The sequence below is a fragment of the Trachypithecus francoisi genome, unplaced genomic scaffold (genome assembly GCF_009764315.1).
Source record: "Trachypithecus francoisi isolate TF-2019V2 unplaced genomic scaffold, Tfra_2.0 Lachesis_group1, whole genome shotgun sequence".
NCBI classification, from domain to species: Eukaryota; Metazoa; Chordata; class Mammalia; order Primates; family Cercopithecidae; genus Trachypithecus; species Trachypithecus francoisi.
Window position 1 is genome coordinate 6772246 of NW_022681454.1, and position 24822 is coordinate 6797067.

A 24822-nucleotide genomic window follows, 5' to 3' on the forward strand; every position below is an offset into this window, starting at 1 on the left:
ACATTTTTTTTGAGACACAATCTCACTCTGTCGCCAAGGCTGGAGTGCAGTGGCACCACCTGGACTCACTGTAGCCCCTGTCCCCCGGGTTCAAGCAATTCTCATGCCTCAGCCTCCTGAGTAGCTGGAATTACAGGCAAGCACCACCATTCCTCGCTAATTTTTGTAGTTTTTGTAGAGATGGGGTTTTGCCATGTTGCCTAGGCTGATCTTGAACTCCCGGCCTCAAGTGATCCACCCACTTCAGCCTCCCAGAGCACTGGGATTACAGGCGTGAGCCACCATGCCCGGCCCCAGTATCTTTTCTTTACTTTTCTGCAGTTTGCATATAATATGCTTAGTGTAGGTTTTTTTTTTTTTTTTTTTTTTTTTTTTTTTTTTTTTGCAGTTATCCTTCTTGCTATTTTCTGAGCTTCCTGGATCTGTGGTTTGATGTCTGACATTAATTTTGTGAAATTCTCAGATAGCATTGCTTCAAATATTTGTTAAATTTCTTCCTCTCTTCTCATTCTGTTATTCTTTTTTTTTTTTTTTATGTGTTTATACCTTTTGTAGTTGTCTTATAGTCTTGAGATATTCTGTTTTTTTTTTTTTTTTTTTTTTGGAGACAAGGTCTTACTCTGTCATCCAGGCTGTAGAGCAGTGGTGAGATCACGGCTTCCTGCAGCCTTAATCTCCTGAGCCCAGGTGATCCTCCCACTTCAGCTGAGGTCGGAAGTGTATATGACCACACATGGCTAAGTTTTGTATTTTTCGTAGAGACAGGGTTTCACCATGTTGCCCAGGCTGGTCTCGAACTCCTGGGCTCAGGCAATCTGCCTTCCTCAGCCTCCCAAAGTGCTGGGATGATAAGTGTGAACCACTGCGCCTGGCTGTCCTGGGATATTCTGTTTTATTTATTTATTTTTAGTCCTTTTATTGTTGCTTTCCAGTTAGGAAATATTCTATTGACGTATGTTGAAGCCCACTGACTCTTCCTTCAGCTGTGTTCAGTCTCCTAATGAGCCCATGAAAGGCATTCTTCATTTCTGTTACAGTACTTTTTATTTCTAGCTTTTCTTTTTTATCCTTTTTTTAGAAGTTTCGTCTCTGCTTACATTGCCCATCTGCTTTTGCATGTTGTCTGCTTTTTCCATTAGAATCCTTGGCATATTAATCATAGTTCTCTTCAAGTTCCAGTCTGATCATTCCAGCATCTCTGCTATGTCTGGTTCCAATGTTTGGGCTCTCTTTTTTGCCTTTTAGTATGCCTTGGAATGTTTTGTGTTGAGAGTCAGACATGACGCATTTGGTAAAAGGAACCTAAACTGGTTCCTGTGGAGGTTTTTGCTGTGGTGCGTTGTGATTCTGTGTATCTGCCTCCCCAAATGTTGGGGCAGTGATTTGCCCTATGACCTCAGTTGTCTGATGGATCCAAGAAAAGTTCTTGATTTGCATTTTGTTTAACTTGCCTTGTTTAGATGGGAGTCATACTTCTAAGTTCCTTACGTGACAGACCAGAAACTAAAAGTTTGACTCAATTCTCATTGCGTCCTCCCTCCCTCCCTCCTTCTTCCCCTGCCTCCCTTCCTCTTGTATAGAATCCCCCACTTCATTGGGTAAGACTTTGCCAAAGTGGCCTGGGGCAGGTCAGTGCACAGTATTGCCCTAACTGGAAGTTTTTCTGATCTTTTTGGGGTTGGCATGATGAACTTGGACCTGGGCTCTGTGGGTCTCTGACCATGAGGCCAGAGGTGTTCCAGAGTCTTCCCAATTTAGAGAGGCGTCTCCTCCTGGACTTGGCTTCTTTGGGACATATCAAGATGGACTTCTTAAAGAAGACCAGGAGAAGGAGACTGTTGAGGGCAGGGTCGTCGCGGTGTTCAGCTGTTGCTGTGTCTCCTGCAGTCCTCCACAGCAGAGGCGAAGGTGCTGATTCTTTGACTGGTGGACAGTGACAGGTGATGGTGACAGCTGAGGCTGCCAGAAACAGGAAGGATGTTTTGACCTCAGAATACTTTTCTAGGGACAGGAGTGGTGCTCCAAGAAGAAAGCTCATTGTATCCTCTTTGGTCATATTTACAATGCAGAGGGATGGTTTCCTCCTGATCTGTGTAGGGAAATATTGAGAACAGCAGCTGAGTGGGGGTCTGGACAAAGGAGCTTTCAGCAAGAATGGCCATCAGCGTCATGAGGGCAGGGCATGGTGGGTCCTGCTCGGTATCCTGGTCCCTGTACCAGCATGGCACCTGGCTTTCAGGAGACGTGGCACAAATTTGTGCTGAACAAATAATGGGGTGATGTGTTTAACCAGTCAACTTCGATCTGATCTCGAACCTTATAGATTATAGAGATCAAACACTCATGGTTTGTTTATCTAAGAGCAAGGCCAAGGACCCTTGATGGTCAGTACCTTACCATGTAGCCAAGGGCCATATTTAAATATCGAGGGTTCCTGGCTGGCATGTGGTGGGGCCGTGCCCAGCATCTAACCACACATGTGCCGGCTCCTGTCCAGTTGTACTTGACTCTGCAGAAGGGGGGCTGTTTTTATCAAGGAATCAGGAAACCTGTGTCCCTTGATGGCTGGATGGCATGTATCTTCCTGCCTGAACTCTGTAGACGTGAAGACACCCTACAGGGCAAGAGTGAAAGTGGGATATGTGATGTCTTCATCATCCAGCAGGCATCCAAAGAGGGCTCCCAGGGGTACTGACACCTGCTCAGGGCAGGCACCTTGCCTGGTACTGGAGACTCAACTAAACCTGATGATGTGGAAGGAGCTCTGAAGGTTGCAAGTGGACCCGATGCCTGGGTGAGATGGCCAGGGGCCGGGCAAGGCACCCCCTGGGTGTGGGGGTTCTGGGCAGTGGGCCTCCACAGGCAGGTTCCTGTTACTGCTGATTTATCTCTCTGCAGGGGTGGGGTGTGGCTGATGCTTGCTATAGGTGGTGCCTTCTCGTGGCCCTGGGTGGGTGGCTAGGAGGAGGAGGGGCAGGGAGACCCTGAAGGCCTGTGAGGTCAGCCAGTTGCAGGTGGCAAGGCTGGGGGCACCAGAAGGACTCCAGAGAGGACTTGGCAGGTGGAGCATGGGACTTGGGCAGTGCACGTGGGGAGCGAGCCCCGGAGGGAATGGACGGAGGAGGCCCGTGGCTCCCGTGTTTGCTCACCCGGGCTGGGGCTTTGTCAGGCAGACAATGGGTCCATTCATTTTTTTTCCACTTGAAGAAGCACATTGAAGACTAGCTGGGTCTCCTCTTGTGGGAACAAATTTCCCAGGCCACGGGCTTGGACCTCGTGCCAGTGAAGACTCCCCTTCCCTCCCTCCCCGCTCTTGGTGCCTTCTGAGCTCATTCACTTCTCGTAGCCCCTGGGCCCCAGCTACGGAAGCAGGTGGCCTTCTGCCCACCCGTTTGGAGAACACACCTGCGGGGATGCTTCCCTTGCCCTAACTCCATGGACAGCCACCACCTGTGGGGCTCTGACAGTCCAGAAGCCTGGATGCAGTGACAGATCCTCCTTTCACAGATGGGGAAACTGAGGCCCAGACAACTCAGAGCACTGACCCTAGATCCTGAGTGACCCACCTGGGAGGTGAATCCATGTCTGTCTGGCTCTAAAGCCCTTTTCAAACCGCATGACTGTGGCCAGTTACTGTCTCGGGCCCCAGCGTCTTCACCCGCAGGTAGAGGTGGTGGTAGTCCTGGCATCACAGCCTTTACAGGGCATTGTTGTGCGGGTCAAATGAGATTGTCCTGTGAAAGGCGCCTGGTCAATAGCAGGTGTTACCCGGAGATGGGGGCGGTGGGATGGGAACGTTCCCATCTCTAAAGGGCTGTTGTGTGCAGGAGGGAGTGTGGAAGCAGTCTGGGGGCTTCCGAATGCCCAGACAAGCTAAGGGCGGAGGTTATAAGGGCGCCGGGTTTTGTTTGCTTCTTTTTGGTTCAAAATGAGAAGTGCTTTCTGAAGTGAGGGCTACCAAGGGTGAGCCCGAGGCAGGGCTCCTGTCAGTGGAAGGACTTTCGAGAGAGGCTGGGGGACCGCGTGTCGGAGAAAGGGGATCAAGGAGGGAATCCCACAGGAGTGAAGCGGGGACGTGGCCTGTGGGGCCTTCCCAGGTGTGCACTGGCCTTGTCTTCCTTCGTGCTGTTTCTCTTCACACAGTGCGGGGCCACAGTTCTGGGCCACCTCCCAGCCTGCCAAGTCCTGTCACAGCGGTCGCCCCGTTTGGGCTTCACCACCGTGCCAGTGAGGTCACCGTTGCTACTGTCCCCACCAAGCCATTGGCCTCTGCTGTGCCCAGCCTTTGCCGGCCACCCTGGCCCCTTCTTGCTCCCTCAGGCACAGGCTTCCCTCAGCCTCTCCCACCTCCTCTGCTTCCCGTCTTTCCTTCCAGAATGGCCGGCTTTCCAGCAAACCCCACGGTGTGTTTTCAGTGTGTGGGCTGTGCCGTGCCTTTGGCTCTGAGCCTCAGTTTTCTCATCTCTAAACTGAGGTAACAGCCTACATTCTGCCTGCCCCTGGGTTTGCTGTGGCTCAGATGGGTCAGGTGGGCAGGGCGGGGAGCGCGTGGTGAGGTGGACGGGGCTCGCTGGCCAGGTGACGTGCCAGGTGACGTGCCAGGTGACGTGCCAGGTTCTGAAGGCCCCCAGCCCAGTTTTCCCTCAGAAGAAAGAGAATGACGTCCCTTGGCTGGGGATTGCCAGGGAGCCTGCCCTGTTCAGAACCACCAACTCTGCGCTGCTGGGTGTGGTATAGGGGGTGTGTCTTCTGTGTGTGTGTGTGGCATATGTGGTATGGATTTCTGTATGATGTGTGTGATGTCTGTGTATGGTGTGGTGTGTGTGTTGTACGTGGTGTGTGTTTCTGTATGATGTGTATATTTCTGTGTGGTGTGTATCTGTGGTGGGTGTGTGTGTGTGTGGCATATGTGTTACGGGTTTCTGTTTGATGCATGTGTAATGTCTGTGTGTGATGCAGTGTGTTGCATAGGGTGTGTTTCTGTATGGTGTGTGTGTGTATCTGTGTGGTGTGTGTGTGTATCTGTATGGTGTGTGTGTGTTTCTGTATGGTGTGTGTGTTTCTGTATGGTGTGTGTGTGTTTCTGTATGGTGTGTGTGTGTATCTGTGTGGTGTGTGTGTGTATCTGTGTGGTGTGTGTGTGTTTCTGTGTGGTGTGTGTGTGTTTCTGTATGGTGTGTGTGTGTTTCTGTATGGTGTGTGTGTGTATCTGTGTGGTGTGTGTGTGTTTCTGTATGGTGTGTGTGTGTTTATGGTGTGGGTGTGTTTCTGTATGGTGTGTGTGTGTTTCTGTATGGTGTGTGTGTGTATCTGTGTGGTGTATGTGTTTTTCTGTATGGTGTGTGTGTGTTTCTGTATGGTGTGTGTGTGTATCTGTGTGGTGTGTGTGTGTTTCTGTGTGGTGTGTGTGTGTTTCTGTGTGGTGTGTGTGTGTATCTGTGTGGTGTGTGTGTGTTTCTGTGTGGTGTGTGTGTGTTTCTGTGTGGTGTGTGTGTTTCTGTATGGTGTGTGTGTGTGTATCTGTATGGTGTGTGTGTGTATCTGTATGGTGTGTGTGTGTTTCTGTATGGTGTGTGTGTGTGTTTCTGTATGGTGTGTGTGTGTGTTTCTGTATGGTGTGTGTGTATCTGTATGGTGTGTGTGTGTGTTTCTGTATGGTGTGTGTGTGTTTCTGTATCGTGTGTGTGTATCTGTATGGTGTGTGTGTGTATCTGTATGGTGTGTGTGTTTCTGTATGGTGTGTGTGTGTATCTGTATGGTGTGTGTGTGTTTCTGTATGGTGTGTGTGTTTCTGTATGGTGTGTGTGTGTTTCTGTATGGTGTGTGTGTGTATCTGTGTGGTGTGTGTGTGTTTCTGTGTGGTGTGTGTGTGTTTCTGTGTGGTGTGTGTGTTTCTGTATGGTGTGTGTGTGTGTATCTGTATGGTGTGTGTGTGTTTCTGTATGGTGTGTGTGTTTCTGTATGGTGTGTGTGTGTATCTGTATGGTGTGTGTGTGTGTTTCTGTATGGTGTGTGTGTGTATCTGTATGGTGTGTGTGTGTGTTTCTGTATGGTGTGTGTGTGTATCTGTATGGTGTGTGTGTGTGTTTCTGTATGGTGTGTGTGTATCTGTATGGTGTGTGTCTGTGTTTCTGTATGGTGTGTGTGTGTTTCTGTATCGTGTGTGTGTATCTGTATGGTGTGTGTGTGTTTCTGTATGGTGTGTGTGTTTCTGTATGGTGTGTATGTGTGTATCTGTATGGTGTGTGTGTGTGTCTGTATCGTGTGTGTGTATCTGTATGGTGTGTGTGTGTTTCTGTATGGTGTGTGTGTTTCTGTATGGTGTGTGTGTGTGTATCTGTATGGTGTGTGTGTGTGTCTGTATGGTGTGTGTGTGTTTCTGTATGGTGTGTGTGTGTATCTGTGTGGTGTATGTGTTTTTCTGTATGGTGTGTGTGTGTTTCTGTATGGTGTGTGTGTGTATCTGTGTGGTGTGTGTGTGTTTCTGTGTGGTGTGTGTTTCTGTATGGTGTGTGTGTGTATCTGTATGGTGTGTGTGTGTTTATGGTGTGTGTGTGTTTCTGTATGGTGTGTGTGTGTTTCTGTATGGTGTGTGTGTGTATCTGTGTGGTGTGTGTGTGTTTCTGTGTGGTGTGTGTGTGTTTCTGTGTGGTGTGTGTGTTTCTGTATGGTGTGTGTGTGTGTATCTGTATGGTGTGTGTGTGTTTCTGTATGGTGTGTGTGTGTATCTGTATGGTGTGTGTGTGTGTTTCTGTATGGTGTGTGTGTGTATCTGTATGGTGTGTGTGTGTGTTTCTGTATGGTGTGTGTGTATCTGTATGGTGTGTGTGTGTATCTGTATGGTGTGTGTGTTTCTGTATGGTGTGTATGTGTTTCTGTATGGTGTGTGTGTGTATTTGTATGGTGTGTGTGTGTTTCTGTATGGTGTGTGTGTTTCTGTATGGTGTGTGTGTGTTTCTGTATGGTGTGTGTGTGTTTCTGTATTGTGTGTGTGTATCTGTATGGTGTGTGTGTGTGTTTCTGTATGGTGTGTGTGTTTCTGTATGGTGTGTGTGTGTTTCTGTATGGTGTGTGTGTTTCTGTATGGTGTGTGTGTGTTTCTGTATGGTGTGTGTGTTTCTGTATCGTGTGTGTGTATCTGTATGGTGTGTGTGTGTTTCTGTATTGTGTGTATCTGTATGGTGTGTGTGTGTTTCTGTATGGTGTGTGTGTATCTGTGTGGTGTGTGTGTTTCTGTATGGTGTGTGTGTGTTTCTGTATGGTGTGTGTGTTTCTGTATGGTGTGTGTGTGTTTCTGTATGGTGTGTGTGTTTCTGTATGGTGTGTGTGTGTTTCTGTATGGTGTGTGTGTTTCTGTATGGTGTGTGTGTTTCTGCATGGTGTGTGTGTTTCTGTATGGTGTGTGTGTGTGTTTCTGTATGGTGTGTGTGTGTATCTGTGTGGTGTGTGTGTGTATCTGTATGGTGTATGTGTGTTTCTGCATGGTGTGTGTGTGTGTTTCTGTATGGTGTGTGTGTGTGGTGTGTTTCTGCATGGTGTGTGTGTGTGTTTCTGTATGGTGTGTGTGTGTGGTGTGTTTCTGTATGGTATGTGTGTGTGTTTCTGTGTGGTGTGTGTGTGTGTATCTGTGTGGTGTGTGTGTGTTTCTGCATGGTGTGTGTGTGTGTTTCTGTATGGTGTGTGTGTGTTTCTGTGTGGTGTGTGTGTATCTGTATGGTGTGTGTGTGTATCTGTATGGTGTATGTGTGTTTCTGCATGGTGTGTGTGTGTGTTTCTGTATGGTGTGTGTGTGTGGTGTGTTTCTGTATGGTATGTGTGTGTTTCTACATGGTGTGTGTTTTTCTGTATGGTACATGCATGTGTGTGTGTGTAACACGCACAGAATCACCCCTTCCTGGGCACAATAGGGACTCTTAGGTGTTTGTTGGGTGCAGAATGAACAACCTGACCCAAAACAGGAAGTCCGGACAGTGTGGGTCACTGTGGCCATAGATGGAGCTGGGAGAGTGGCATCGAGTGGCCTCCGTCCCAGCTTACTGAGACCGTGTGGCCCTGTCTGTGGGGAGGGGCTTGAGGGTCTTGGCCGCTGGGATGGGAGGGTCCTAGGCGAGGTCAGCCAGTCCGGGTGGGGTGCTCGGGCTGCTGGAGTGCTGATGACATAATTGCCCAGGGAAGTGGGAGCTGAGGGCACCTCAGCGAGCTGGGGCTGGGGACTATGGTGCCTATGTGGGGTGGTGCCCGCCCTGTGGCCTTTGACCATAGCCTGGCTGACCACTGATGTGGAAGAGGCAGGTTCTCCTCTCCTACTCCCTCTGTGACCCAGGCCAGCCCCGATCTGTTAGGCCTCAGTTTTCCCATCTGTAAAATGGGTCTGTCGGTCTGTCTCCTGTGGCAATCTCAACCCAGCTGGCCTCATAGTCCTGGAGATAGATGGTCACGTGATGGTGGCCTAGAGTCAGGCTTGGGCCTCAGGGATGCCCAACCTTGCTTGCAGGGCAGAAGAGGTTTGCCCAAAAGAAGTGTGACCCAAGTCAAATACTGGGGACAGTTAGGAGGTGATCCCAGGTGGCCTGTGAGCTAGGGAGGGGCACATGCAGAGGCCTTCAGAGGACAGCAGGCATGACCCAGGCTGGAGCGAGGAGCAGGGTGCAGTGCAGAGGCCTGGCTGCTGTAGCCATGGACACTTTTTCCCCTACAGGGCATCAGCAGGGAACGGTGGGGAGGGTCACTCCCCATGGCCCTAGAGCTTGGATGGATTGGCAGGTAGGCCTAGACCAGGGGAGGCCACTGTGTCACACGAATGCAGACAGGCAAGGGTGAGGGCTGGCTGGGGCAGTGGCAGTAGGGGATGCCTCTGAAAACTGGTGATAGGGAACAGCTCTTGGCTGGATGTTGAGGGTTGGGGAAGGCTGAGGCCCATGTGCGGATTAAGCTGCCACACTTAAGCGTGGAACTGGGTCCTGGTCACTAAGTGCTCCTGAATGTGCTGGTACAGGTGGCTGCTCTGTCGTCGTTTCTATGTTGATGAGACCTGCCAGCTGTGACCTCCTGGCATCAGTGATGGGACACAGGGCTTGGGAGCCCTGGCCGCAGGTGGCCCTCTCTGGGATTAGCAGTGGTCGCCAACGCTCGTCCCATGTGGTGCTGTCTGCACGGCCCACCCTCATTATGTATGGAAAGTCCTGCATGGAGAGAACACAGCTGGGCCAGGGCCATGAAGGGGATAGTGGCAGAGCTGAGGCAAGTGACTAAGCCTCCTGCTCCTCGTTCCAGGTCCTCTCTGTGGCACTTCACCTCCAAGCCCAGAGTATGTGTTAGGAAAACCTGACTTAGTTGACATTATTGACTATGCCTTATGGAAGGTTCATGTAAAACTCCGTCTAACTACTTTGCATCAGTATAAAAAGAGACAGCAAGCACCTTGTTAATTTCCTGTAATTGGAAAATGAGGTCTCCTAAGAAAGTACTTCCTAGACTTCCCAGGCCTTTTCTTTCTTGTGTGTTTTAGGGACAGGGTCTCACTGCTCTGTCGCCCAGGCTGGAGTGCAGTGGCGCTGCCATAGCTCACTGCAGTTTTGAACTCCTGGGCTCAGGTGCTCCTCCCACCTCAGTCTCCTGGGTAGCTAGGACTACAGGCTCGCACCACCACATCCAGCTAACTTTTACATTTTTTTTATGGAGACAGGGTCTTCCTCTGTTGCCCAAACTGGTCTTGAACTCCTTGGCTCAACCATCCTCCTGCCTTGGGCTCTCAGAGTGCTGGGATTACAGGCGTGAGCCACCATGCCCAGCTTGAGGCTTCTTCTTTTTAAGTATTAAAAGACTTTTTATTTTAATACCCTCTCTCTCTTTTGGGGTGGTGGCATGGTGGAAAATCTTTGATTTCTAGAAAATCTTTGCTGTCTTTCATTTTCCTGCCTGTGTCTTCGCCTTTTGCACAATGCTGTCTTCCAGTTCCCTGTGTCTCTTAGGCCCTGGGCTGGAAGAACAGACAGCTCAGGTGCTAGGATTTTGTGAAAATCCTGAGAATCAAGCTGTGTGCCTGGGATGGGGGCACACCTACTGTATGGTGTGCGATGGCTCTGGGTGAGGGGTTGGGGCCCCCCAGAAGCCATGCCTCCTCTGCCAGTGGCAACAGCTCTGTTCCATAGGACTGTACAGCCTCAAGATAGGTGTGCATTTTTGGGGTGATGTTGAAAACTAGTAGCATTGGCAGAAAATAGAAAAACTAACAAGAGCCTTTTGCATTTCCTAAATTATTAGAATGTTAACAAGGGACATCTTTCATTTAAAAGGTTAGTAGTTTGCAATTAAATCATTATAATTGTTAACTGTTACCGAGTCCTTGTTACGGTCTGAACACCTGTTCTGAACACCTTAAAAGTATGAAGTCATTTCATGCCCAAAACAACCTTTGGAGGAAGGAATTATTACTAGCCTCATTTTCTGATCAAGAAATTGAGGCACAGAGAGGTGAAGTCTCCTGTCTGAGGGCACACAGCTGGTAAGTGGTAGAGCTAAGAATCCATCCAGTCACTCTGGCTCTTGAGCCCGTGCTTTCACCCTCCACATCCCCCTCCCTGACCTCCACATCACATGGGCTGGGCGCTGTCCTCCCAGCTTTGCAGCTGACGAAACGACAGTTCAGGGATATGAACTGATGTCTCCCGCATCCTAGAGCCGGCACTTGCTTGTGTGGGACTTGAATTCAGGTCAGCAGCTGCTCCCTCTAACCTCTATTTATATCACATTATGTTATTTTTCTTCACAAGGCCTCTGCTATGCCTTGAATCTCAGCACAGTCTTTTAAAGACAAGAGTCTTTTGTGATTTCATGCTAAATATGCAATGCAGAGTCTTTGTAAGTCCTTTAGAAAATGTATCCAGGCAAAAATCAAATCCAAACAGAAGGAAAAACCCAACTACCCGTACCTCTTTCAAAGATGTCCACTCTCAATAGATTGTAAATATTTGTCTATGCTATTTTATTATTATGATTATTATTTGAGATGGGGTCTCACTGTGTCACCCAGGCTGGAGTGCAGTGGTTAGATCTCAGCTCACTGCAACCTCTGCCTCCTAGGTTCTAGCGATCCTCCTGCCTCAGCCTTCTGAATAGTTGGGATTACAGGCTAATTTTTGTACTTTCAGTAGAGACGGGGTTTCGCTATCTTGGCTGGGCTGGTCTTGAACTTCTGACATCAAGAAATCTGCCTGCCTCGGCCTCCCAAAGTGCTAAGGTTACAGGCATGAGCCACAGCATCCGGCCCTGTCTATGCCGTTTTAAATGCCTACACTTAAACATAAGCCTGCCTACAAATGCACATATATAGTGTCTATTATATGCAGTATATATGCGCATTATATATATGTATACACTGTAGTATGCTGTATGTACAATTGTATAAGTTGCTTTTTCCATTTAATAGGTGGCAAACATCAGAGTTGGCAGGGCGATGGCCACAGATCAAATCTGGTCCACAGATGGCTTTTGTTTGGGCTGAATGATATTTACACAAATCTATGTGAATTCATTTCTAACATATACAAACTGGGAAATTTCACATAACAATCAATGTCAGCTTTCTCTGGAAAATTCAGATCTGGCTCCTCTGTTTAATGCTCTTGGGCATCGCTGGAGCTGCGTTGCGATTACTGGAGTAGATGGCGTGTGCCGAGGGCTCACTCCGGTGACTTCCTGCACGGGGAGCTGTGTGCACCTTGCTAGGTCCGGGGGCAGGCCGCCTGTCTGTGATGGCGTACCCTCCTCCACTGCATACTCATCCCTGGATTTACTAGTGCAGTTTTGTAGTACAAGGAATTCCCCATGGCAGTACATTCAGGTTGCTTCCAACTTTTGCTCTCCTGATGCCTGGCACAGTTCTTTGGAAGGTGAGAAGGAAGTTGAAGGCAAGAGAGTATTTACCTCCAAATAGTCAGGTTGTTCTGGGCCTGAACATGGCGGACCATTTTATGCCCTTGCTCCTTATGCAGCCCACTGTTGATAGAGTCATAGGAAAAATCCTGGGTCAAGCTATGGACATTGTTGGCAAATCTGGCAGCGCACACCAATGAGAATGATGATGATGATAACGATGATGATGATGATGATGATGACGATGAGCTGCTGCCATTTTTTTTTTTTTTTTTTTTTTGAGACAAGCTCTTGCTCTGTTACCCAGGCTAGAGTGCAGTGGTGTGATCTTGGCTCACTGCAACTGCCGCCTCCCGGATTCAAGCGATTCTCCTGCCTCAGCCTCCCGAGTAGCTGGGATTACAGGTGTGCACCACCATGCCTGGCTAATTTTTGTATTTTTAGAAGACACGGGGTTTCGCCATGTTGGCCAGGCTGGTCTTGAACTCCTGATCTCAGGTGATCCACCCACCTTGGCCTCCCAAAGTGCTGTGATTACAGGCGTGAGTCACTGCGCCCGGCCTGCTGCCATTTTTTGAGCATTGCTTTGTGCCGGTAAGTGTGCCAAGAAATGCCCAAACCTGAAGGCACTTAACCTCCAGCAGCGCTGTGGAGTGGGGACTCCGACAGCCTCTGAGTCCCCACTTGGCCCATAAAGGATTCATGGAAGGAGCTGAAGCTGGCCTGGGCCATGAGCTTCACTCTGGTATTTCAGTATTGCTCAAAAGAGAACCCAGTACCATCTCTTTCATTATTTTGTTGATTGCATAAATAGCATGCCCACCATCACCGGATTTAAAGCAAAATCGCGGGATGTAAACTGATGAGAAGCACTCTCCCCATCTCTCCAGGTGCTGCCCGGCAGGGCTCACACACCCCTGTTGTCCGTGGGCCTCCCTCCCTGTCTCTGCCTGGGCTGTTTCTGAGTTAGCTAGTGTGCTTTGGCTCATTTGGCCATCAACAACTTTTGGATCCTGAGGTTATTTCCAGTTTTCCATTGCCATCAACAATTCAAATTATGCTACTCGCAACATCTTTAGGCAGATTGCTCTTTCCTTTCCGGAATTACTTCCTTAGAATAAATTTCCAGGAAGTATATTACTGTGCCTGGGGTAGGAATATAGTTGTAGCTTTTTAAGTCAGCACAATCACTTTGGATTTAGATATGTAAACCAAAGTCATATACTTACTCAGAGAGAGATGTTTTTCCTAAGGGCTCATTAAGTAATGAATGTTTGTTTAAAAAAAAAAAAAAAGCATGGCTAGATTCTTTAGGATAAACTGTTTTCTGTCCACAGAAAGGATTCGACTCTGCCAACCTACCTCATTCATATTTTCTCCAGGGAGACCCCTGGGATCTCCATGTAATTTTTGGTGAAGTGTGCAGGAAGTGTTACAAAGAAGACCTCTTGGTGATGGGCTAGAATTTCTGCTTATCAGATATTTGGATTTGAGGTGTCTTGAAGGAGCTAATTTTCTTTTTGTGCCTGTGTTTTGTGAATCCTGTTATAAAAATATCAGGCTATGTGGGGCTGGAGGCAGGAAACCTGAGTTGGAAATACCATGGCAGCCACCAGGTCATCCAACAATCTTGGGCAACTCACTTCTGCTTTCTAAGCCTTACTTTTTTCATCCACACCTTGGGGGCAAAGGTCCCTTCTAATCTCACCTTGTAGGTTGTGAACTGTGACTGTAGAGGGATGTGAGCGGCCCTGTTTAGCGGGGAGACATTGTGGTTTCTTGGTGATATTACACACAGTGAGGAGAGGGGCAAGGCAAAGCTTATTCAGACTTGTGTTCTGAGGAGCTGCTTACCTTCAGGCATTAAACAAAGTGCTGAGCGTGTCCCAGGACTGGTTTGTTGTTGGTGTTGTTTGTTTGTTTTTGAGATGGAGTTTTGCTCTTGTTGCCCAGGCTGGAGTGCAATGGCGTGATCTCAGCTCACTGCAACCTCCGCCTCCTGTGTTCAAGCGATTCTCCTGGCTCAGCCTCCCAAGTAGCTGGGATTACAGGCATGCACCAACATGCTCAGCTAATTTGTATATTTAGTAAAGAGGCGGTTTCTCCATGTTGAGTCAGGCTAGTCTCGGACTCCCGACCTCAGGTGATCCAACCACCTCAGCCTCCCAAAGTGCTGGGATTACAGGCGTGAGCCACCGCGCCCGGCCCCAGGAGCGGTTCTTTCCTGCTTGCCTGGTATATTAATTTCCTGTGGCCTCCATAAAGAATGACCACAAACTGAGTGGTAAACAGAAATTTACTCTCACAGTTCTAGAGGTCAGAAGTCCCAAGTCACGGTGCTGGCAGGGTCACATTCTCTTAAAAAAGGCTGTCAGTCCTTCCCTCCTCCAGCTTTGGGGGTGGCTGTTAGCTGTCCTGGCTTCCCTGGTGTGGCCACAGTGCTCTGGTCTCTTCCCTGGCTTCACGTGGGCCTCTCTTCTATGTGTCTTCTCTGCGCATCTCCTATAAAGACTCCTGTCAATGGATTTAGACTTCATCCTACTCCAGGAGGCTTTCCTCTTGAGATCTTTCACTTCGTTACATCTTCAAAGGCGCTTTTTCCTAACAAGGGCACATCTGCAGGTTCTGGGGAGCAGGATGTGGTATCTTTTTGGGGGCCACGATTCAGCCCACCTCAGCCCTCATCAGCCAGAAGCTGGCCCATGCTGGCCAACCAGAGCTCTGCCCTTGCCTCCTGTGGCCTCAGTCCAGGGTCCCAGCCCTTCTGCTTGCCTCTACAATGTTGTCACCACGAAGCCGTGCTTTAATGAAGGGAGGAAATTTTACAGCAGGCCTGAGAAGGCCAGACAAGGCCCTGCACCCAGTGCATGGGCAGATGTTGTTGGTGGGCATTGTGGAAGGCTGTGGGGTCAGAGCAAGAGCCTGGCATATAGGTCAAGGTTGGCGAATATCCACCTCCTGCGAACCAGTCCCGTTGGTTCCAGAACTGAAATTTCTCTGCAGTCCACCCATCTCTGACACCACATGCCCCTTGTCCCAGCCTCCATGTCATTCATCTGTGTCTCAGCAGCCTGGGTGATCTTTAAACAGCAGGATGATAGTCGCAAGAGCCTCTGCAGTGCTTCCTGTGTGACAGGCAGGGACCCATTTTACCCTCGCCACCACCACTGGGGTACAGCTATTACCATCTGCACTTCAGCGAAATGGAAATGCGAGTCACACCCTGCTAATGGCGTCCCAGCATGCTCGGGGTAGGGCTTGAACTCTGTCCAGCGCCAGCTTCACGGGCACATGACCTGTGCTGTCCTGCAGGGCCTGCGCTCAGAGGGCCTGGCTCTTGGCTTAATGCTCTGCTGTTGCCATCATGCAAGTCTTAATAATTTTGAACAAGGAGCCTCACGTTTTCATTTTGCACTGGGCTGCAAATACATAGCTGGTCTTGACTCTGTGCTTGGTGTAGAGCCCCCACGTGGTCTGGCAGTGTGCCCTCCCCACCGCCTGCCCGTGACCGGTGATATTTGATAGCTGTGTATCACAGTGCCCTGTAGACTTTTTCTTTCCAGCACCTGCCACAAGCCATCATTATTTTATGTATTCATTTCCACAGTGGTCTCCCTGACGAGACAGTTCTGTGATGGCCGGGACCTTGTCTGGTCCTCCTGCATGCCCGGTGTTTTAATTTCCTGTGGGCAATTAAAGGGCACCCACGCTGCTGAGGCACAAGTGGCATGGAGGCTGGGACAAGGGGCACGTGATGTCAGAGTTGGGTGGGCTGCAGAGCTATTTCAGTTCTGGAGCCAACAGGACTGGTTCACAGGAGATGGCTATTTACCAAGCTTGGCCTATATGCCAGGCAAGGTCCAGGATCAGCAGGGGGCTCCCCGTGCCTTCAGGAAGGAGCATGCTCTGAGGACTCCGCCTCCTGTGTGTCCTGAGCAGTCACCCTCCAGACTGCGGCGCTGACACACTGCTGTGCTCCTTCCTCGACAGTGGGTTGTGCCATCTCCTGCTTGGTGGGCAGTGGGCTCAGAATGAAAAGTCCTGGGTGCAGCTGACACCAGGCTCAGCTCCGGCAGGAGAGTTCCCTGCTGTTGCTCCGCTGACGAGACCTTTGTGCAGCCCGCAGCTGGAGGAGCTGATTATAGTGATGCTGCATGGCGCTGTGAGCGTCAGGACCATCAACAGTGTGTCCGTGGCGCAGAGGCCGGCTGCTGGGGCCCACCCTGAGCTCTGAGGTTGACTTGGCCCAGAACTTTGGACATCCGCCCCTCCTGCACTCCATTCATCTCCACACTCACTGTGGCCCAGCCTGGCAGTGTCTGGAACGGGGTGTTGAGAGTACCAGCCTTGGCATCAGCCCATGGAGATTTATTCATCCTGGAATTGGATCGAGCTTGGACTTTGGGCTGGGCACGGGGTGGGGCACACAAAGGTGGGAGCTAAGGTTCTGATCCAGAGGAGCTGACAGTTGACACATGCTCAGGGTAGGGCTTCAACAGCTTTTGGGTCCTGGACAGGACAGCCCTCTCCCCCACCAGCGGCCCAAAGAGTTGGCAGACCTGCAGCTGCCCCATCCTGCCTGCGAGGCTGGCGGGCCGCTCCTGTGGATGTGGTCCATTTTGTTTCTCTTCTTCTTTCTTCGGGGGTCCTTCCTGGCTAATTGCAGATATTTTTCTTGCCTTTCTTAAAAAACAAAACAAAACAAAACAAACTGCACTGTTTCCTCTTAAAAGCAGTCATTGAAGTAGAAAATTGTACTTACCTAGAAGAGTCTAAAGAAGAGAATAGATATCACCTGTAACTGCATCCCCGAGATGGTCCTTGTCAGTATCCTGGGGGTGTGGCTGCCATGTCCTTTCCACCGTGTCCCCAGGGTGCAGGGCTGGCACCTCGCAGTTGCTCAACACGTATTTGTGACTGAGTGAAAATAATGAGCAATTATATATATCTATCTACATATATATATAGCAGAAAATTGAGACTATAAATTGTATTTTTTAAATTTTTGTGTATTTATTTATTTATTTTGAGATGGAGTCTCCCAGGCTGCAGTGCAATGGCACGATCTCGGCTCACTGCAACTTCCGCCTTCCAGGTTCAAGCAATTCTCCCGTCTCAGCCTCCCGAGTAACCGAATTACAGGTGCGCACCATCACGCCCTGCTAATTTTTTGTATTTTTAGTAGAGAGGCGGTTTCATCATGTTGGCCAGGCCGGTCTCAAACTCCTGACCTCAGGTGGTCTACCCACCTCAGCCTCCCAAAGTACTGGGATTACAGGCATGAGCCACCGCACCTGGCCTATTTTTTTATTTCACCTTTTTCGCTCTTTGTGGCGCTGACCTTTTCCCCATGTGGAGTTTTCTGTCGGGGCTAAGACGTCATTGACGTCATCTATCCCTTCTGGCTGAGCACTGTGTTGTTGGGATGCACATCCAAGTGTTTCTATCAGAGACTTATCTCTGGTATTTCCTTAAAGCACATTCCTAGAAGCGGCCACACAAAGGAATAAAAAGGAGCAAGCTTCCTTTTTTGGTGTTGCATTTTGTGTCACCATTTTGTGTCTTCCTGCCCATCAGGGTACGGGGGAGGTGCACTTCAGACCCAAAGGCTGATTTCTGAGAACTGCTGTGGTTATAAAAACGGCAGGTCAGCGGAGGCGAGGAATGAATTATGTATCAAGCTCTAAGTCAGATCAAGGCAAATGGAGTTCATACTTATCTGAAGACAGAATGTACCTTTCTGGAATCGATCAGCAGAGATGTTGATTAGCCCAGAATAATCCTTCATGGTGTTTTAAGAAACACTACTCTCTCTTGTTCAGGAGGAAGGCAGCTGGCCTCCATCACTGCCTCCCAGATTTTGTAGATTGGAGGGATGTCCCAGGCCCTCAGGGTTAGCAGGTCCCGCCTGACTTCAGTTCAAGGCCACTGAGCATCTGCAACTCGCCGGATGCACTGGTGTTGCGGGGACCCCACCCCAGACCATTCCTGGGCACCCCTGTCCTATACTTCCTGCATCTCCCATCCACAGGCTGAGGTCACATGGACTCCAGGAGGCCGAATCCAATGGCCAGCTTCGGATTCTCACCTTGACTCTTCGGGGCTACCCGCTGTTGGCACCTTCCTTCTTCTAGACACACGATCTTCTGCGGCCTCCCTGGTGCTTTCTCTCCTTCCGTCCTGTTCATGGCCTTCCTTGCCAATTTGGTCTCATCTGCCCAACCTCCCAAGTTAGCATTCCTCCACACTGGAGTGTTCCCTCCTCGCTCTGCATTCATTCCCTACGTGATCTAATCCCAACACCACCACTCACTGGCTGTGTGGACTTAGGTAGCTGACTTCACCTCTCTGTGCTTTCATTTCCTCATCTCTAAAATTGGCCTAGTAAAATCCTCTCTCACCAGGTGTTCCAAGGATGAGAGGACAGAATTCCCAGCTCCTGTCACAGGCCCTGGTACATGATGGGCACCTCATGACTCTCCTGTTGTCACTCGCTCATTCATTCACACACTTAGCGGATCCTGCTGGAATGCATCTTACATGCTGCCCTCTGTTCTAGGCATGGAGGACACAGTGGCAGCAGAGCAGGCCCAGGCCTTGCGTACTGGGAATCCATCCTCATGTAGGGGACATAGATGAGAACTAAGTCAATTACAGTTTGTCAGGTGGAAAATGAGAAGGAGACGTGGGGAAGGGAAGGGAGAGCAGAGGTGGGCTTTCCGAGGCAGCTCGGGGCAGTGGTTAGGCTCAGTCCTGGCTCACCCACTTCCAGCTGTGGACCTTGATCGGGTTCATACTGTTTCCTCTCTCAGTAGCTGAGTGACATCGCCAGCAGTCAACTTCTGTGTGTATCCGTTTCCTTATCTGTAACGCTGGGTGACATCACCTATCTAGTAAGGAAGGAAACCACTAACCTCTGAAATCAAAAAGCCCATTTCTCTAAGTTTGGTCCTCAGACCCGGCTCCAGAATTGCTGGGATTGTGGATGGAAATGCAGATTCCCTGGCCTACCATGCTCTGGGTAAGACCCAGGGCCCTGCTTTTTGGAAGAAGTATCTTAGGAGACTCAGGCTCACTGATGTTGGCAGACTGTGGTCTGCACTCCATTCATCTCCACACTCACTGTGGCCCAGCCTGGCAGTGTCTGGAACGGGGTGTTGAGAGTACCAGCCTTGGCATCAGCCCATGGAGATTTATTCATCCTGGAATTGGATCGAGCTTGGACTTTGGGCTGGGCACGGGGTGGGGCACACAAAGGTGGGAGCTAAGGTTCTGATCCAGAGGAGCTGACAGTTGACACATGCTCAGGGTAGGGCTTCAACAGCTTTTGGGTCCTGGACAGGACAGCCCTCTCCCCCACCAGCGGCCCAAAGAGTTGGCAGACCTGCAGCTGCCCCATCCTGCCTGCGAGGCTGGCGGGCCGCTCCTGTGGATGTGGTCCATTTTGTTTCTCTTCTTCTTTCTTCGGGGGTCCTTCCTGGCTAATTGCAGATATTTTTCTTGCCTTTCTTAAAAAACAGGGTGCTGAGACGGGCTGGTCCCATCCTGATGGGAGCAGGATGGACTGAAGCTACACAAAGTGTGGTCACTTGGGAGCCTCACCTGGGAGCTTGTTAGAAATGCAAATCAGATTCTCTATGGGTGGGCCCAGGACTCCATGCCTTAACAACCTCCAAGTGATTCTGCTGCAGCCTCCATCTGGGAGGCTCTAGGTCAGCTCTGGGAGTGGCAGGTCATCCTCCAGATGAGGCAGTTGCCTGGCCCAGGGTGCCCTAGGCAGGGACACCAGCTCCCCACCCTTCTCTCTCTGCTAACTCAGTTTCCCTCCTTCCCTCAGGATCCCAAGTGATGGTGGTTTCCTCGGAGGGCGAGCTGAGCCCTGCGCGACTGGTTAGCACGGCGGAGCTGGTAGCCACGCCTGCTGGCTGGCGTGCGTGAACAGGTGTGAACCGCGGGATCTCAGCACCTTGACCCAAGAGGAAGCATGTCGAAGAAAGGCCGGAGCAAGGGCGAGAAGCCCGAGATGGAGGCGGACGCGGTGCAGATGGCCAACGAGGAGCTGCGGGCCAAGCTGACCAGCATTCAGATCGAGTTCCAGCAGGAAAAGAGCAAGGTGGGGGCTGGCGCCAGCTCAGCAGCAGCTGGGCTGCAAATGTCCCTTTGGGCAGTGTTGCCCCTGGGGCGTGTATGGAGAGCCTGTTCCAGGTTGGGGGCTGAGGGCAGGCACTTCACCTCTGTAGCCTGCGGCCTGTCCCTTTGCAGTACAGAGACCGCTGGGCAGGAGTCTGGGCCCCACCAATGCTTGCTGTGACCTTGGACAAGCCACTGAACACCCCATTCTTTGATTTCTCTTACCTGCAGGATGGGGGTTGTCAAAAGAAAAATGTTTGACAAATTCAGTTTAGCAGAGTTTAACCGAGCAAAGAGCGATTCGAGGATGGGGCAGTCCCCAGAATAGAACAGAGCAGGTTCAGAGAAACCTGCATATGGTCAGACAGCTTTCAATATGGGGACAGAAAACAAGAGGTACCGAGGCTACTTGATTGATTACAGCTTGACCCTTGATCCGTGGGTCACCTGTGATTTACTGATGCTCAGCTTCTGTGATTGGCTGAGCCTCAGCTGTTTGTTTAAAAATGCTCCTAAGTCAGCCTCTTGGTTAGTTTGCTTGCTAAGTTAGGTTGCAGTTCATTATATAGGAACTCATGCATGAAGGCACCCTCAGGCTAAGTTTAGCTTAATTTAGCAAGGTCATGGCAGTACCAGCTTTTCCTAAATTCCAAAAGGGAAGAGGGCATAGTGAGGCATGTCCCACTCCCCACTTCCCATCATGGCCTGAACTAGCTTTTCAGGTTAACTTTGGAATGCCCTTGGTGGAGAGGAGGGGTCCGTTCAGATGGTCAGGAGGCTTCAAAGTTTATTTTTGGTTTATGCTGCCTTGAGCTCTTGTAAGCCATATTATGTGTGGTCTGGACTCAGGGCTTTGCTAGGTAAAGAGCTTGGAACAGAGCCTGGCTCTGGGATATGAGCTACTCTTCTCTGTCCTAAGGCAGATTTGAGCTTTGGAGCTGGGCAGGACAGTGCCTGGTTGGGTGCTGGGAGTCTAATGAAAGCACGGGATGTCACAGAGGGGAGGAACACAGACTTTCCAGGCAGACCTGGCTTCAAACCTCAGCTTGTCCCCTAACTGGTCTCATGATCTTGGCCAGGTGACTAAAAGTCTCTGAAACCTCTGTCTTCTCATCTGACACCAGCTATTATGGTGTAATAATAGCTGTCTGGTTTCAGATGGTCATGAGGATCTGATTAATGGATGCAATAAAAAGACCCATCAACATCTGGTGCCCAGGCCCAGCTGCAGTCCTGTTTGGTGGCCGGGCTCTGACTTGGGTGGACTTGAAGGTAGAGCAAGCCCAGGGCTATGAGCCCAGGGAGGAACTACTAGCCAGGCTGAGGACAGAAAAGGGATGGAGATGCAGGCTTGCTCCTGGGTGGCTCGAGCAGTTGAGGGTCTAACTGAAGCTCTGAAGGTACCCTCTAGCTTCTGATGTAGCACCTGGAGCAATGGGTGGAGGCTGCTTGGGAAATTGCATCAGGCATCCCTGTCTTGTTGAGCTGGGACTCAGGCCGCCAATGGGGTCCTGGGCCAGATCCAGCTGTCAGGTGGGGATAGGGCTGGGGCCTGGGCTCTGGCTCCAACCCCCAGCTCAGGAGGGGCCACACAGAGCAGAGGCTGAGTTCTGGACTGGGGGAGTGGGCTTCTGGAACTTGGGGACAGATGAACCTGTCTCCATCCCTAGGTGTTCAAGATTCCAGTCTAAGTGCATCCAGCCTCTTTTAGTCATGGATGCTGGTGATATTGACCTGTTCACCCTTTAGCCAAGTCAAGAGGCCAGGTCACCTCTGGGGCTGGGGCTGACTGGCTAGGGCTGCAGGGGCTTGCATCTTGTATCTGGATATAGCAATAGTGGCTGTGGTGACAGGGAAAGCTGCTTGCTCACATCACACTGCCTGGGCTCCATCCCCTCTCCACCACCACCCCTGCCTGAGGTTTTATAAGCTGTGTAACCCCCTGCCTCAGTTTTCCCATCTGTAGATGGGGACCTCTAAGGTGTCTGCCTCCTGGGTTGTTTGAGGAATGAATGAGACAGTCACACACAGGGCCTGGGTGCTGCCTGTCATATTCTCACATGACCATCAGGGCGACATTTGTATGCCTACTGTGCAGATAGCGCCAGGTGCTTTAGAGGGTGTCCTGACCCTGGCAGGGAACTGAGAGGTCAGGTGCGGCTTCCCCCGTGTTACAGGTGAGCCAGCCAAGGGCTGGAGAGGGCAGGGACTTGCCCAGGTGTGTCAGCTTGCCAGGGCTGCAGTAACCAAGTCCCACAGATGGGGCAGCTTACACAACAGACGTTTGCTGTCTCAGTCCTGGAGCCTGGCAGCCACAGATCCAGGTGTCAGGATTGGCTCCTTCTGAAGCCTATCTCCTTGGCTCGCAGTCGACCACCTTCTCCCTGTATCTTCACATGGCTTTCTCCTCTGTGTGTCCATGTCTATTTCCTCTTCTTATGAAGACACCAGGCAAATTGGGTTAGGGCCCACCCTAATGACCTCATTAGGATCTATCTCCAAATGCAATCACATCCTGAGGTCCTGGGGGTTAGGACTTCAACATATGAATTTCAGGGGACACAGTTTAGCCTCACACACGAGGCCAGCACAGTAGGTGGTATTGCTGGGTTGAAAGCCAGGCCCATGCGGACCCCAGGCTGGGCCTCCCTGTTACCAAGCTGCCTCCTTGCCTCTGGGACATGTAGCAATTTCCACTTGGATGTACCCTGGCTGCTTATTTTCTCAATCCAGCCATCCCTGTGGCCCGTTGAGGTTGACTTTACCCATCTGGCTGCTGGGAGAATTTTGATTCTCTGAGAATTCAGCCATGTGCTTGTTGACTGGTACAAAAAGAATAAATGCAAACTTTACAATTGCATTGAAGTGTTACTTTGATATGATCTCATAATCACCGTCAATGTCCCATTTAAAGTGCTGGTATTTTAGCAAAGCATACCTGTTGAACACTGTAGGATGTGGGAGGGTGGTAAACGTGTCTGTCTGTTCATCAGCAAGCCTGTGGCACGCATGCTCCATGCCTGGGCTGAGTGAGAAGCGTTTGGAAGTAACTCAGAGACAGCCCCTGCCCTGAAGTCAGATGGGTACAGAGGCTCACAGGAAACCAGCAATATAGCAGCCCTGGGCACATTGCATCAAAGGTTTTAGAAAATAGAGCAGGGGCAAGCAGAGCCCAAGACGTCACAGGGGCAGTTTTGTGGGGGTTTTTGGAGTACTTCCTTACTTTCTGGCATCATAACATGCTCCAGGCTCCGCAGTGGCTCACGCCTGTAATCCCAGCACTTTGGGAGGCCGAGGCGGATGGATCATGAGGTCAGGAGAACGAGACCATCCTGGTTAACACGGTGAAACCCCATCTCTACTAAAAATATTAAAAAATCAGCTGGGCGTGGTGGCGGGCACCTATAGTCCTGCTACTCGGGAGGCTGAGGCAGGAGAATGGCTTGAACCCGGGAGGCGGAGCTTGCAGTGAGCCGAGATCGCGCCACTGTACTCCAGCCTGGGCGACAGAGCGAGACTCTGACTCAAAAAAAAAAGATGCCCCAGGCTCATCTTGTATATTTCCTATCCTAGCCCTAGACCCAGCAATTTCTCTGAGGAGTCCTGGTTCCTTTTACTGGAGAATGGCATTAGAAACAAAGATCTGGGCACCAGGTGTGCCCATTACTGCTGGGTGTCATTGTTTCTAGGCCCTCTCAGCTGCCAGAACAAGGAAATATATGTGTATATGACCTGCGTATGTACACATACCTGTAAATATTTCTATATGTGACATCTATATCCACACAAAGTTAAACATGAGTTCTTACAGATGTCCCCAAGATGAATCCACTGTCACATGGCTCACTTCAGCCTCCTCTTGCTTGTCTGTAACCTCTCACTCCAAGTGGGAAACCTGGCTTCCCCATCTGCCATCCACTTCCTTTCTTCAACACTATACATGTATGATGGTTTCAGAGTAGTTAACCTGTACCCGTGAGATTTAGAGGGCTTTGAGCCTGGAGGGTGTGGTAGGGAGGGCTGCTGCAGGTGGCTTGGGCAAGGAGGAAGTGGGGAAGTGGCCAGGCCTGGACATAGAGAGCCAGTGCTGCCGGATTGGATGAGGATGGGGATGGAAAGGGATGAATCTGACTCACCCTCTGAGTGGGAATGGCAAGTGGGGGTGGTTCTGGTGGTTCAGATAATTTCTCCATGCCAGCCCCCACACACCCAGGGCATGTTCCCTCTCTTGGCCTTTGTGCTATGGCTGCATTTAGAGTCCAAGTGCTGAGGAGTGACTGGTGTGGGTGCCTCTACACTTGGGGTAGCTTGGAGGCACCTGGAGGTAAAATGCTGGATGGCTTTTTTTGGCCTGCTCAGTTGGATGGAGTGGTGGGGGTAGGGAGTGCTCTGTGCACACCAGGGGTCACCCCAGCCTCACTCTGCTGCTTCTGTGGCATAGGTCATGTCACCTGGGCTTGGCCCTCAGCAGCTTTGGGCAGAGCTGGAGGGACCCACCAGGGCCCTGTCCCCAGGCCCCTGCCTCTCTGTCACCATCCCTGCCCTACACACCTGGATCACCAGCCTCAGCAGCACCTCTGCCCCTCCCAGGAAGCAGCCCTATACCCCCCGGGCTGCCCTGCACAGGCCTCTGCTCACCCTTCCATGTTCCTCATTCCCTTTCTACCTGTGACTCTCCCGAGAGGCTGCCCACACCTGATGCACAAAGTCAGAACCACGATAACAACAGACTTCATTCATCCACCTGCAGTCACCTCATCTTCCTCCTCCCAACGGGCCTTGGAGGGGCAGCTGTTGACATCCCTGTTTCCTAGTAGA

At 50.6% G+C, this 24822-nt stretch overlaps 1 protein-coding gene across 4 annotated transcripts in view; it reads left to right on the top strand.

Moving 5' to 3' along the window:
- Positions 1 to 24822, top strand: part of JAKMIP1 (janus kinase and microtubule interacting protein 1) — a 182534-nt gene that overhangs the window by 69770 nt on the left and 87942 nt on the right. For all 4 annotated transcript variants that reach the window (XM_033213708.1, XM_033213706.1, XM_033213705.1 and 1 more), the window contains exon 2: positions 19712 to 19987. In XM_033213708.1, the coding sequence (XP_033069599.1) occupies positions 19859 to 19987 (129 nt within the window). In that variant the 5' untranslated portion in view covers positions 19712 to 19858. The remainder of the gene's footprint in view (positions 1 to 19711; positions 19988 to 24822) is intronic.